Here is a 15,814-nt window from a genome sequence, read left to right as displayed (position 1 = left end):
CCACGGCCAGGGAACTACCAATAATAATTTCAACCAAGGTCCAGCGATTGCGGTAACATTCGCTGGAGTGGACATTATAAGCAACAGCACAATATTGAAGGCTACCAAGCTGAAAGAATAATAATAAAGGGAGCGCATTGCTCTCGTCACGAGGTGCCAATATACAGTGAACCAAGCGTAAACAGTGCGCCAAAAATCATGTTTGCATGTAAACAAACTCATAACCCTGCCGAATGCCGCCTAACGAAGACATCACACAATCAGCCGTGAACTTTTCCGCACGTTTCACTGCTACGTGCTCCATCGGTGTGATCACTGAGATCTTGTTTGGGCTCCGGGTGAGCAAGCTGGACAGCCTCCATATTCGCCATCTCCTTGTCAGATCGACGCAGCTCCACCTTCACAAACCCGTCCAGGAGATCCCCGTACACGATGGGCTCCTTCACATCTGTCGGCTTCATCGTGACCCAGGACAGCTGCATGGCGCCGTGTTCGCTGGGCGAACAAGCTTCCCAGTGCCTGCCTACTTTCCGGAAATGCGTAGCCGCTTCGATCCTCTTGAAGGGCCCCAGGTGGGCCTCTTCCACCATGTTCCCAATCTCCGAATAGGTGTAGTCTTCGGTCATTCGTGACAGCTGGAGAATGTTGGTGTCGGTCAGTGAGCAGGGAACCTGTCCGATGTGAGCCCTGATGAGCTGGATCCTCTCGGCCGAACCCGGCAGCCCGACGTGGACCCACTTCTGGAAGAGCGATTGCAGGTCAGCCGGGAAGAGCCAGGGTTTTTTCGCGGACGCGACGACTGCCAGTTGCTGCTTCTCGACAGACGCCACGCGCCTCAAGAATTCGGGGAGTTCTTTCTTGAACCGCTGCGCGTACTCCATCTCTTCAGTCGCCGGCGTGTTGCCGTAGATGGTGTCCAACAAGTAGAAGAAGAGCATCTTGATCTTGCCCTTGCCCCCTTCGGTGAACAGGGTCTCCAGCTCCGCCTGGCAGTCGCGGCCGCTGGAGTGGCCCATGAACTGCTTCATGCGCACGTAGTTCACCTCCCAGCGTGGGTCCTCCTTGGCGATCATCTTGGCCAGGTAAATGAAGGCGGAGCCTGAGGCGCCGTACAGGAGCAGGGTACGACCCTGGGCGGGGTACTGTCGCACAAAGTCCAGCAGCGCCTTCTCAGCCGGCAGGCAGCCTTCGAGTCGCAACGTCTCCTCTTCGGCGCCGCTGGTGCTGGGCGAGCCTGTTCCCCGGCTCTGGTTGAGCAAGATGACCGACTCCATGGGCTGGACCACGCTTAACCGGCGGCGAGTGCCCGCCAGCTTAGGTGGCCGCGGGGGCGCCCTGGGGGGCGTCGCGTCTTCGTCGTCGCCTTGGCACGCTGTTGCAGCTGCTATGGAGATCCCGTCCTCTAGGACGGCCACGTCCGCGTGGAAGCGCGGATGCTGGCCGCCGTCGCTTCTTCTTCCGCTTTGCCCGGCCCGCATAACTGTAAGGTGGTGCTGTTGTCTTAGTGGCTATCCAGTAAAGATATGGCCGATGCCCATTATATATGAGGGACCAAGAAGAAACTAGTGGATCAATATGCCACTTTGTTTGTTGCTGTTGTTGCGGCTTATCTCGCACAGGGGGTTTGTGCCATTATACAAGAAGGCATCGTCATCATCATCATCATGGCCATTATCGGAAATGAGATTTGAGGCCTCTAGAAAGGTGGAGATGATGGTCCCAGAGATTGGCACACACCACAACTGGGGATTTGCCAAGAAGCGGGCGGTATAAAATTAAAAGGTGCCCAAAGAGAAGTTATAATAATAATAAAAATGTGAATGCTGCAATCGCGTAAAAATTTACAATTTTGCATAAATATTTACTTAATAGTCGGATGGCTAGATAGAATAAATAAAATGGCACAATCCAGTGCCCAGTATTTATTTCTAATTTGACCGCACGAAGGAAATATATTGAAGAATAGGCCGCCGTTTCCCTCAGAATACAAAAAATTGTGCACGATATCAATATACTAGGCAACTACACAGCGTAACCTTCGTACAAATTGCTGTAATCTTTCACCTGTTAATGAAATTATGAACCAACCATCTCTGCTTGGCCATGCTTTGCAACCACCTAGAATGCTGCGAAGATATGCCACACGTCCTGCGGGTGCGCTCAAAGGAGCGGACAACAACGCGCAGCCGCGGACGGGCAAGAGGAGGAGACGCCCGCTCACTTGACCTATCCTTCAGTGCGCACATGATCACGCTACTCACCACTTACCACCCCCCATTGCGTGCGCTTGATCGTGTGACCTCCAACATGGAGCGAACGGGGAATACAGCGCCCACCAACCCACCTCCTTCACCTGGTGGGCTCTTCATCTCTGCTGCAGTACAGGGCGCCCGGGGCCTGGTATCATTTTATCGCACTCGGACCTAATACGGAACATCAAGGTGGCGATGACGATGGCACCTATGCGCCTGAAGGGTCCCTATGATTGCTCGCAACCCAGATCAAGATCACCAGTGTACACCCAAGTGCACGTTGTGTGGTGGACCCCACCTCACAGTGGACAAAGCTTGTACTGCCAGATACAAAACGCCGTACGTTATACGAAGACGCCTGGGAGAACGCCGAGCAGCACAGCATTCAGCCCTTCAATCAGAAGATTTTCCGTCCATGGAGACCAAGCACCGGTCCCGGTCCCGCCTCCTCTCCAGACCGAGGTCGGGCCGTTCCAGATCGATATCCACGTCGACTCCAGGAGCCAGATATACGTCAGAAAAGGTGAGCTTCTAAGAGGCCCTGACGGGTGTCTCGCGAGAGGGTCACGTAAACACCCCCCCCCCCCTGCCACTGCCTAAACCCAACACAGACAACACAGATATCGAACACCTTAAGAACGAAAACGCAGTTATGTGTGATTTAATCCAAACGCTTACCCAGGAACTTCACAGCCTCAAACAGCCCAAAACCCAACCCACACCCAACACTCCAGAACCCGCTACCAACAGCCAACCCGAAGAACTCTGAAGACCTACCCCCAAAAAGCAAGCCCTCCAAGAAGGAGCTCAGGGGCAAGTACGCTCCGAAGTCAAGGATATGCTCGTAACACTCCAAAGCACGGTGGAAACTTTACAGAATTCTCTAATCACCCTTATGCACAGAGTCACCGCCATGGAAGCTAATATTCAAACCCTTTTCACACAAACCGTTTTAACCGCTCAAGGCGCAGCCATGAACAGCACAGGGACCGTCGCCGCCGCCCTGCCACCTGTGGCATCCCCTATCCTTCATCATGGCCCACATTAACAATGACACAACATTCTGGCAGTGGAACTGCCGAGATCGGCAATTCCACTGCCGATCTTCATAAACAGCCCGTTCTCTGCAACACCTCCGTACTACTTCATGTCAACCCGACGTAATCTTACTCCAGGAAACGCACGACACTCCCGTTAACCTTCCAGTATATCAACCTTTCACCGCGAACAACGCTCCACACGGAGTCTCCACACTCATTCGAAAAAGAATTACCGCAATCGAACACGATCTCCAGGATCATCGCATCGAACATTTCTTCATTGAGCTCATCCCGCACAGAAAACGCAAGGAAGGAGTACTTATCCTCAATATCTACAATACTCCATCTCAACGCCATAGCCGATTCCTAACCCTCTTCGAAAAGGCCCTTAACATCGCAGGCAGCAGCCCCCTTATCATCGGAGGTGACTTCAATCTCCCGCACACATGATGGGGTTACAGACACAGCGCTGCTGCAGGTCGTAACTTATGACAAGACTCCCATGATCTCGGGCTTACACTCATTACTGACCCAACTTTCCCCACTCGCCTCGGCACTTCTACTGAACGAGACACGACACCAGACCTCACTTTCACAAAAACGTGGACGACGTCCATTGGCGCAACACCAAACACGACCTCGGAAGTGATCACACTATCATCGAAATAACTCTCCCACATGTAACAGCCGTTATGAGAAGAACAAGGGACTTGGACGGACTGGGATGCATTCCGTAAACGCCGTGCAACAGCAATGACGGACACTCCCATCACCGACATAGAATCATGGTCATGTGATCTACTGTCTGATACTAAATCGGCCACCCGCATTATCACAACAGATGCCCCGACTGATCGCATCGACAGCAGACTCGCCCACCTTATCGTGGCCAAATCATCCATCCTCTCTTGATGGAAGCGACAACGGCTCAGTAAAAGACTCAGACGGAAGGTCGCACTTCTCAACAAGGAAAATGAAGCCCACTGCCGCGTTCTAAGTCAACAGCAATGGACAGAGCTCTGTCACTCTCTAGACGGGCAACTCCACCACCCCCGCTCGTGGAAAATCCTCAAACATTTGATTGATAGCACCACCACCCGCTCATATCAACAAGATCGCTCACCAAGCTTTTATTCACAGAAAGCAAGATGCATGGCCAAGACGACGTTAAGAATAGCTTATGTCAAAAGTACATCCCATCTGGGCCCACTCAACCTCACAGGCCATACACAGGGACCTCTAACCCTGCCCTTGATGAAGATTTCAGCGTGGCAGAGATTCATGCTGCCCTGCACAAGCTGAACAGCCGTTCGGCACAGGGCCCTACATGGTGTTACGAATAAAACACTAAGAAATCTAGATGACACCTCGGTGCAACAACTCACCGAATACATCAACAACTGCAGGCGCCAAGAATCCATTCCTCCGACATGGAAAACGGCCAAAGTAATTCGCATCCCCAAACCGGGTAAGCTATCTAGCCTCGCCAATTTCCGGCCCATATCGCTAACTTCATGTGTAGGCAAGGTCATGGAGCACTCTCTCCTAACCCGTGTAAACACTCACCTCGAAGACACATCTGTTTACCCCCACTCGATAATTGGCTTTAGACAGCATCTTTCCACCCAAGACGCTATGCTCCAACTTCAGCATCAACTCCTAGATCGCAAATCCCGTCAGATGAAGGCGATCTTGGGCCTCGACCTCGAGCGCGCCTATAACATAAGGCACTCCACCGTCCTCGAACGCATCTCCTTGCTCAGCCTTGGAGAACGCACTTACAAGTACGTAATAGACTTTCTACCCAATCGGAAGGTCTTCCTGTCGGTCGGAGAAATTCGATCAGAGGAACTCTGCCTCGGCAGCATGGGCACACCGCAAGGCTCCGTCATTTCCCCAATACTGTTTAATCTGGTTATGCTCGGATTAGCACAAGAACTACAAAAACTCGACGGCATTGAACACACCATATACGCCGACGACATTACAATCTGGGTTGCAAAGGGCAGTGACGGCCAAATCGAGACTACCTTACGAGACGCCATTGACGTCGTAGAAAATTATCTTGAAGGCACGAGACTCCGCTGTTCCCCTGAAATGTTGGAGCTTCTCCTATACCGCCCAACGCAGCTGAGTACCAAGATGGACGGCGCATTGCGGCAGTTACCACAGCAGGCGGCTTGCTCCGACATGCTGCCAGCATCGTTACCCAAAATGGCGAGACGACCGAGGAAGTCGCCATCGCCCTGGCCACTCTTGACCCAACCTGTCACACTATACTGAGCGATTCTCGCACAGCAATCAACAACTACATCAAGGGTAATATTTCTCAGCAATCACTCCGTATCTTACAACAAGCCCCGCATTCGTCTGAAAATCCAATCACCCACGTCTGGATCCGAGCACACGCGGGCGTTGTCCACCCGCACCTCACCAACCTCAACGAGGTTACACACTTCGTAGCACTCCGGCACGTCAACCGTGCCGGAGACGGTGCAGGTGCACCCGCAGGACACGACCACCTTACAATATACAATGACCTTGTAGGTCATTTTACCTCGCAAGAAGAACCTTCCGAGCCCCTAACCGCAAGTTAAACAGAGAACAGGCAACCACCCTTCGGCTGTTACAGATCAATACATACCCCTCCCTCACATGCTATCACACCATATACCCCGACATCTACCCGAGCCAGACGTGCAAGGTCTGTAAAACTGAATCAGCAACACTCCCCCACATGCTATGGGAGTGCAAACGTCAATAGCCAGACCTTAATCCCGTGACCCTCTCGCCGAAATGGCACGCCGCCCTGCGCAGCTCCCAACTCGACGACCAACTCTGGGCGACCCAGCAGGCCTACGAAGCGGCGAAGAGGCAAGACCTCGACGTCCCATCGTGGGAGGCCTAGGCCCAGCCGACTAAACTGCTGGTCCTCATTAAAGTTCACTTTCTCTCTCTTCCTGAGGTTTCATAGTTGTTGGTGGGCTCTGAAATGTAAAATTATTTCACAAAAATAGTTTTATCCTTATAAATTATACTAAAGTAAAATACATTCAGCAATTCTAATGGAATATTTAATAAATACACAAATCAAAAAGTAAAATCCATTCAGCAATTCTAATGGAATATTTATTAAATACACAAATCAAAAACCGTTTGTAAATACCAATCAAACTAACATGACGAAAAGCAGTGAGGTATCCTTAGTTATTTAAATAAATATAAAACAGGCTATTTCGCGTTGTGACAGGCTTATGCTGATTGCGTAATTGTTCAATAGCATCGATTAAATAACAAACAAGTTTATCAATGTTATAGCGCCCGCTATCGACTTACAAAGAAAAAGGCGAAAATAAAAACTTTCACACTAGGCTAAAATTCTTGCTTCAAAATTTCAGAACAGACACTGTGGATGTCGGCTGTACGTGGGTATATTCCACGTGGCAGCATTACGGATACCAACACAGCGACATACGGTTACTTGTAGTCAACAACTGTTAATTAGGCCAGTGTACATTTGTTGCACACACAAGAAGGAATTACGTATGGCATACATATGCACGCTAGAAAATAGCCACGGCTGGGATATATTTATGAGGAGCTACAAATGGGTTTCCAAAATGAGGCATTTCACTATTGTAAAACTCGGCGGCTAATTCCAGTTTCAAGGCGCATATCTATGGTTAGTAAGATTTCAAACGTATGGCAACCTCTACGCAAAAATTAAAGCTATTGATTCCGCGTTGCATTAGGAGGATGTTTGGCGAGCTAGTTGACAACTGCGGAATGCAGTTAGTTCGGCTTCCGGGATTGTCAGTTTGCACATCACGTTAGATATACTTCGGCACAACCATTATACCCATAGAAAGGCATAAACACGGCAAAAAAATAAATCATGGGCATGATTCGCCTCTGTTCTTATGTAACTTTACTGGTTTGAATGTTCATTCAGGGCATTCACTGTAAGCATTGGGTGCGCATATGGAATGTCGACATCAAAGAGAGTATTCGGCGTCACTGCATGACCCCCCCCCCCTAACTCGGCATTTCAATTTCTTCTTTCGCTCTAAAAAGGGAAAATTACCTTTGTCCTTTATAGGAGCTTTGTCCCTGAACCTTAGTGCTAGCCGAGCTTTTTTTTTTCTTCATTGGTGCTAATGAGCACACGAAGGACTTATGTTTTAATGTGGCTTTCTGGTAATGTTCTGGTGCCATAATATGATCCCTTTAAGGCCTATGGACGCTGGCCTTAGGCTAGGTACCCTAACTAGGTCCAACGTGCCCATGCAGAGTACAGCACAGCAAGTCCGCGAATATTTTTGCTAGATCCGGCGGCGGCACTGTCGGACATGGCAAGGCAATAACACTGCAATTTTTATTTGTAATGGCGCATCTGACGAAGGAAGACTTACAAGCACTCACAGGCCGTGGACACGTGCCTTGCAACCAGCAGCAGTGCCCACTGGCGATAAAGTGGAAGGACGGCGTGCTGTGAGGCAAAGCTGCAAAGCGAAGCAATTTTTCTCGCTTGAAACAAAAACAAATTCTTTAGGCCTTATTTCGGACTTTCCAATAAGGAATGCCATCATAGGCGACATACAAAATGTTTTGGTTGGTGCACATCGTTGCACAAATTACAGCCGAAAATGCAGTGTCACCTATACTGTCAACTTTCTTATTTCATTTGCAAATTTTTTTAAACCATATCAGTCCTCCAGCATTTCAAATTCAAGTAGGCTTTCCGACCAACGCTGCTGAAGGAACGAACGAGTTACCCGATGCAAAATCATAGCCTTGATCAATTTCTTTGTTTTCGAGAACAAATGAGCCATAGGGAAACCAAGGAAATTTTGAATTCTCAAAATAAAATGCCTAATCAAAGTCTCTGTAGAGGCGCATGCAGCGTTCGTGAGGCTACATACCAGTAAAATGTTAATGTTAGGTTTTCTATGACACAGAACTTTCCATTACCGAGCGAATTTCGTGTCGGCCACCACGGCACCAAGAAATATTGTACCCCCATGGCAGTTGTTTAAGTCACAAATTTATCAAAAAATCTGTGGTGGTTGAGCGTGCGTCTGGGACACTTGGCATGGACCCCTTCGCCTAACGCCGACTTTAAAGATTTTGGGAATCCTGTAGCGCTCTTGCACGCAAGAATCATGGTAAATTGAGATATGGTCATCATCACATTCTCTGACATTCGGGTTCCCTGGTACATGTACTATTACGGGGCAGAATACCAGTGCAACATTCATAAACCCCAATAGCAGCTGTGCTGCGTGTGCCTCTCCATGGTTCAGCGAGTGGATAATTGCCAACCGCGCATAAACCCCGGTGTACTGCGTGCGGAACTCCCAACCTCCCCGAAGACCATGACCGCACGCTGAAATGTTTCCATTCTGGCGGAGGGCACCACGGCACTGCCTCCCAGTGTCGAGCAAGGCAACCAGAACCCTTTAACAACACCAACGTGTTCAGAGAGCAGCACAATATTATGGAAAAGGCGTTACGCAGGACAGGAAATTCAGCAAGCTGGCGACATTCAACGTTCTGGCACCTACGACTACTGGTACAACTCGTGGTTGTCCACGCAGTCGATGCCGAGGACACAGCCACACCCAAATTTGCAATCTGTCTAGGGACGGCAGGCCGTGGAAGTACCAGAGCAACCACGTGGTCGAAGCTGCTCTGGGAGCCGCAGCCACACGCAGCAAAAACTGCTACCGAGGGAACCTCAGGCCGCAGGGCTGAAAACGCCCAACCAGGACACCAGGAAGGCGACAACGGAGAAAATGACAACGCTTGCCTGGTAAGCACAGTTTCCTCTCCTTTTTTCCTCTCTATCTTCATCACCATCCACCCCACGAAGAAACAAATAAAAGACAAACAAAACAAACCACTTACGCCAGAACAAATTCCATTCACCCAGGCAAGCACACTCCAACCCGAGAAACTCCCTCAAAATTCCTGTACCAAACAAAAAGTGTGCGAAATGATAGAAGAATTGGCGTCTGTTTTGAGAGCCGAAACGCTAATGTCAAGGAAGACCTAATGGCAGATGTCAAGCACAGGCTACAACAGGTAGACATTAAGACAACAAGGCATGACTGACATGAAGCAATTCATCAGCGCAACCTTCAGCCAGCACTACTGTTCCATCCCATATGACACATATTCACTCAAGATCCACGAAGGTCACACCCTTGTAGCAATCCGGTTCGTACAACTAGAATGGAATTATAGAAGGTACTGAAGGAAGAGGGCCTCCCTCATAATGTTCCTGGCCACACAGCCTTACACACCAATCGTTATAGCACTTCAAGAAGTACAATGTCACAATGCGTACACGGACAAGCACAACACCACCAAACGACCACTAGCCGTCAGACTTGTGTCCAAACAAATCACAGTGATCGAGTACACGCTCGACAGCTTTCATGCATATCTCCCATGTGCTCTTTGAAATTTTACCCAGGAATCGATAACAAACCAGATTCTTTTACTTAACATCTACAGTGCGCTTAAATCGGGACGGGATGACATCAGACATTGTTATCGGCCGCCAGCAAACAATCCTAGAAATTTATTATTCTTGGAGATTTCCATTCACTCCACCCAGCCTGGGAGTAGCAAATATAAACTCTAAAAGGCCGCCGTCTAACCCACGCCGTAAGCCTTCATCTATTCAGTCTGCTGAGAGAACGTGACACACTAACCAGAACGAGTAACGCAGCACATACTCCTAACACTTGAGGAAGTTGTGGATGGCCCGAGTACAGCCCAAGCTAGCGTTATCCTGCCATTGCACCTCAAGAGGGTCTTCGACAACCTTTCACACGTCCTCATTCTAAACAATCCTGCATCCTGGCCACCATGCGCCTAGGTGAAATTCGGTCAGATATCAAATCTAGCAGAGCGACTCCGGAGCGTTAGGTTCCCTTACCCACCCTTTTCTACGTGGCTATAGCAAAGCTACCACCACTTCTCGACATACTTCCGAACGTGTCGCACGTCCTGTAAGCCGATGGTGCAAAATTCTGGATGACCACTGGGTCGGAAGGCGTCTTTCAGGATGCACTGCAGGAAGCAATAAACATAGTACAAAAATATACAACAGCGGGAACATCCGCCTCTGCAGCTGAGAAGTCGTAGCTCCAGCCTGTATAAAAAAAATAAGGCCGATACCCTACGAACCATTCCATTGAATCACCATCATCATCATCAGCATCAGCATCATCATCGTTGTCGTCACATTTTATGTCCACTGCAGGACGAAAGCCTCTGCCCTACGATCTCCAGTTACCGATGTCCTGTGTCAACCGATTCCAACCTGCACCCGCGAATTTCCAAATTCCATCGCCCGACCTAGTATTCTGCCGTCCTCGACTGCGCTTCCCGTCTCTTGGTACGCATTCCGCAACCCTAATGGTCCAACGGTTATCTAACCTGCGCATTACATGACCTGCCCAGCTCCATTTTTTTCTCTCATTGTCAATTAGAATATCGAGTATACCCATCTGCTCTCTTACCCAAACCACCCTGTTTCGGTCTCTTAATGTTATGCCTAGGATTCTTCGTTCTATCGCTCTTTGCGTGGTCCTTAACTTGTTTTCAAGCTTCTTTTTCACTCCAAGTCTCTGCTCCATATGTCGACACAGGTAAAATGCACTGATTGTATACCTTCCTTTTCAATCATAATGGCAACCTTCCCATGAGGAGCTGACAATGTCTGCCGTATGCGATTCAACCCATTTTTATTCTTCTATGAATTTCCTTCTCATGGTCAGGGTTCCCTGTGATAATTTACCTAAGTGCACGTACTGCTTCACAGACTCTAGAGGCTGACTGGTGATCCTGAACTCTTGTTCCCTTGCCCAGCTATTATTATTTATCTTTGTCTTCTGCATATTAATCCTCAACCTCCCTCTTAAACTCTCCCTCTTAAGGTCCTCAATCATTTGTTTTAACTCGTCTGGAGTACTGCTGAACAGAAGAATGTCATTGGCAAACCGAAGGTTGTTGAGATATTCGCCGTCGATCGTTACTCCTAAGCCTTGCCAGTTTAATAGCGCGAATACTTCTTCCAAGCACGCAGTGAATAGCATTGGAGAGATTATGTCTTCTTGTCTGACCCCGTTCTTTATAGCTATCTTCCTGCTTTTCTTGTGCAGAATTAAGGTATCTGTCGAATATCTGTACATATTCCACAGATACACTCACCGGTATACATTCACCGGTAGATACTCACCGCGTACACTCACCGGTATCTTCACAAGTCTGAATGAAAGCGAGAACCTGACTGTAACCTCTGTCGCACTCGCGAGGCAATAGCTGACATAATTTGCATGTACCCTTAATATGCGACCGAGCGAAGGACACTTGAGTTGATTGTTGATTGCTTGGACTCTCGCGCCTTTTCGGAAGAAATTATTTTTGGCACGTGGAGTAGTTGACCATGCCCAACACACAATAAAATCACTCCGGTACTTTCTATGTAAGACTGGCTTAGGCGGTCGTCTCTAGAACCTCTGAGGCGTGAACAGAGTGCGAAATGTCTTTGCGCGATAAAGGTTTCTGTGGACACGATTGTTCCTGTGTGTATTGCATCTAAAGCGCGCATCCGCATATTGAGTAACATGTAAATAGTAGTTATTGTGCCATATCATAATCACCTACTACCTACCTTCCCCTCTATCTCCCACTTTCCCTTAGCCCAGTGACCAATAGCAGGCTACAAACACGCTCTCCAGGCCAACATCTCCTCCTTTGTCTCCATTAAAATTTACTCCTCCTCCTCCTGAGACCGAGACGAAGCAGATGGACACACTCCTCCCAACGTCACTAAAGGCAGCGCTGGGACTAACCTAACATGCGTTAACGCAGCTCCTACTATGACTGGGGGTGTACAAAACCATCTGCGAACTAATGGAAGGTCATCTTAACGGTCACTTGCAATGTCTCCCAAGAACGAGGCATGGGTGCCTCAATCTATCCCAGTTAGGACAACAAACACCAAGAAAACGGCAACAGCAAAACCACACACTTCCTGTGGTTAGCGTTCGAGACAAAATTCACGTGGCTCCAATTACCTGGAATATACACCCTTAGAGCATGAGCCCTGGCTCCACGTTTTTGCGACGATACATCGGACCCACCAGCCCTTTGCATCTCAAAGAAGAATGACACAAACAGGGTCACGATAGAAAACATGGACAAGTGTAGACTAACAACAATGGATTTGTCTGCACTCGTTCGGGTTTTTCATCTTGTCCATGTCCTTTTATGCCATTCTTCTTTGTGTATGAATTAGCAATAACTCAACAGTTAGTACTTCTAAATTCTATGAACCAACATGGCCCTATAGCCGTCTTGTCGTTCTACAAGTTCTACGTGTGTCTTGTCGTTCTAGATAGAGCAGACTCCCTGAGGGCTTCGGCCACGCTCTGCACTGGGCAATGGTACGGTGGAAGTGGCTGCTATCGTCCCAGCCATAGTACACGCTTTAACCATACCGGCACCATTTGGATCCATCACAACGGTCACTGATTCACAGACCACCTCCGGGACTTTGGCACGTGGTATGGATACACCCTACATACACCGCATTCTTACATCAGTACACTGCACAGCGTTACACAGGCTGCGTATCCTTTGTGCAGCTGCATACGCCTCTCTCCGTGGTAGTGAACACGCTAATGTGGTAGCCGGAGAACTCGCTATCAGGCGCCATTGGAAGAGCTATCCAACCCAGAAGACGCACGGACAGAACCACTTAACTACACTGAAATTCTACAATTTACAGAAATAGCAGGACGCACTCCCCCCCTCCCCACACACATAATTATCTTACCCGAGAAGATGCTGTCGCGTGGCGGTAGCTTGAAATTAATTCCCCTGTTTCTTTTAACTTCACTCTTCCGTCCCACGCAGTATCCCTCATATTGTCCCTACTGTGGAGCAAAACCCCGAGTATATCGTTGCACCAGGGAGTGCCCACAGGCTCCGGGTTACTCCCCTATTGCTTCACCTTCACTTTCCAACCGAGATATTGAACTGACTAGCTTGTGCCCGAAAAGCAGTGACGGCTGATCCAGAGGGCACAAGGAGTGGCACGAGCCAATGGGCCTCTGAACTAAGGGCTCCAGCCTACGAGGAAGTCTGCCCACCTCATTAGACTCTCTGGCAAGTGCCTTAAGACAGCTATTTCTTGCTGTCATTTATTTGGGTTGTTTCTTACCTTTTAGCGCGTAAATTTTCAATGTGAATGTCAGGATCAGCTTGGGAATATGTCTCGCTAACACCAAATAAGGGCTTATGCCACGACAATAGTGCAGATCTTTTCGTACTGCTGGTCCGAAACAGGAAGGAGCTTTCTTGCGCAGATCTCAACAAAGGTAGAACAATTTGTTCGTCACGACGTTGTCAAAAATGCATCGAAGGTTTGAATGAGCTGGGCTATTTTTTTCTTCATGTCATGAATTAGTCGATATCTCTTCCGGTCAGGGAAAGTATTAATGTGAAAGGGGAAATAAAGGTAATTTGTTCGTTCTATTCATGGATTTTCGGCAAGCGATTCTGATGGTTGGTCCAATTCATTATATGTTGATTTGTTTATGCTCCTTGCACCTAATGGGCCATTTATAGCAATACAAATTTTACGAACGCTCAGTGCGCGTCTGCGCCTTCTCCGTTGGCGTTGCCGTGCTGTCCTACTATCGACGGCGCATGGATAGGCCGCGCGTCGAAGACTAGGAGGCCTTCGAAGACGCCAAGGTCGTTTGGCCACGTTCTCACATGTTCGTTCTCTCCAACGCGGCCGCACCTGGCTAACTTGCGGCTTGCGCAGAGATCTTCACACAAGCTTTCTCTTCATCCCGGAAAAAAGGCTGCTCAGCAAAGTGGAACTAAAATTTCAGAAAGCTGGCATAAATTGGCCCTATTTTTCAAGGCGGCAAACAGGACTCAAAGAGAAAGGAATTCATAATTGTCCATCCTTTATGGTTTGTGTTCTGCTTGGCCCCTAGAAACTACGATGAAGTACTAAAGAGCCAATTCCTTAAGTCATGATGGCAGTTTTGCTATTTACTTGAAGAAAAACTATATTCTAACCTAGTACTAACCTTCGTTATGCAAAAAGAAGTTATTTGCTTAAAGTTATAAGAGGCTAAAATGGCGGTGTAGCTCAGCGAGTAGTCATACATACGTAGTATTTTGTTTGAATTGAACAGGCTGTGTAATTCTTAAAAAATAACGGTGGTGTATTATATTAACAGAATGCTTGCCAAGAAAATAAAAACAATAGCGAGAGCGGTAGAAATATATGTGGATTTTTTTTAGTAGAATTGAAAGTCGGACTTCTTTGTGTTAATTCATCTGCGAAATGGATGAACCAGAAACGTACCAAACTGAAGTATCTCATGCCTTCTGTTTCCATGAACGAAAGTGTCAATAGTCAAGACTGCTGTTTTGTTTTGCGCTTCTGTACGTTTCTCTCGCCCAGCTCTCAAAAAGTTTGTAGTTGGGAAAAGAATGGATTTATATGGGGTTCGACTAACGCAGTACTGCCCTTTATAATGTGTTAGACATCAAATACGCTGACGAGTGTTGCGATGCGGGCTTGTTGGAACGTCATATTTAACGGGAATTCAAGGTAGCGCAACACCACGACACCACCGCGAGGAGGAGCAACAGAGTGCTGTGTGCATGTATTTATTTATTTTTTAATCCACGTGCAAATTGTGCTAGGAAGGACCAGCAACACTCAAACACAAGCTGTGGGAGTGCAATGCAGTTATAGGGAGGATGGCACGCATCCCGGAGACCCTGTCGCCGAGCTGGGCCACCGCTCTGGGCAGCTTAGACCTCGGCATCCAGACGTGGGCAGCCCAGCAAGCCCGTGAGGCGGCATTGAGGCAGGGCCTTGACGTTATTCCGGGGGAGACCTAAACCAGGTTATATTAAACTTTGACGTACGTTCAGTAAAGTTGTATACGTCCATCCAGCCATAATGTTGTTGTTGCTGTTGTTGTCCTGAATGATTATGGCGCATACCTGCAGTGGGGCATCCGCAATGATTCGGCTAATTAGGAGAAACGGACAAGAAGAGGGAAAAAGTTAGAAGGGAAAAGATCAATGCAAAACGCACATTAAAAAATCCTGATGTGCTACGTGCATCACAGCTAAAATTAAATGGGCATGTAGTGATGACGACGACAAAGACCCGGCGCCCATGATTCTCGCGCGCCAGCGGCTTCCACGCTGCGAGACGCGCGCATGTTTTCAAAAGAAGACGCAGAAGAAGCCGTGAGTATGGCGGAGCTGGAGTCCCTCATGCGGAAAGCCCAAGACCAGATCCAGCAGGCAGTGCGCGCCGAGGTGTTTGAGGGCAACATCAGCAAGGCCGTCACCCTGTACGCCCTCGCCGGAGGAGTCTACGTGGACGCACTTCGAGAGGTACCAGAAGCGTTGCTAGCGCAGCCGATGCACACTCCTGCCTAGTTCAGGATCTATCTATCTATC

General features: G+C 48.5%; 2 protein-coding genes across 2 annotated transcripts in view; one reads left to right on the top strand and one right to left on the bottom strand.

The window, feature by feature from the left end:
- Positions 1–260: 260 nt before the first annotated feature.
- On the bottom strand, positions 261–1,478 carry LOC135918525 (vacuolar protein sorting-associated protein 4A-like). Its single transcript, XM_065452138.1, has one exon. The coding sequence runs from the start codon at positions 1,476–1,478 to the stop codon at positions 261–263; it is 1,218 nt and encodes a 405-aa protein (XP_065308210.1).
- Positions 1,479–15,097: 13,619 nt separating this feature from the next.
- The window catches only part of LOC135918534 (vacuolar protein sorting-associated protein 4-like), a 42,568-nt gene continuing 41,851 nt past the window's right edge, over positions 15,098–15,814 (top strand). The window contains exons 1-2 of the mRNA XM_065452149.2: positions 15,098–15,191; positions 15,543–15,748. Coding sequence (XP_065308221.2) covers positions 15,098–15,191; positions 15,543–15,748 — 300 coding nt within the window. The remainder of the gene's footprint in view (positions 15,192–15,542; positions 15,749–15,814) is intronic.

Source organism: Dermacentor albipictus, unplaced genomic scaffold (assembly GCF_038994185.2).
Source record: "Dermacentor albipictus isolate Rhodes 1998 colony unplaced genomic scaffold, USDA_Dalb.pri_finalv2 scaffold_15, whole genome shotgun sequence".
Classification (NCBI taxonomy): domain Eukaryota; kingdom Metazoa; phylum Arthropoda; class Arachnida; order Ixodida; family Ixodidae; genus Dermacentor; species Dermacentor albipictus.
The sequence above is the reverse complement of the archived record's forward strand: the minus strand, read 5'-3'. Positions and strand labels throughout refer to the sequence as shown.

Coding starts and splice junctions, on each gene's coding strand:
- LOC135918525 (XM_065452138.1), bottom strand. CDS start 1,478: ATGCGGGCCGGGCAAAGCGGAAGAAGAAGCGACGGCGGCCAGCATCCG.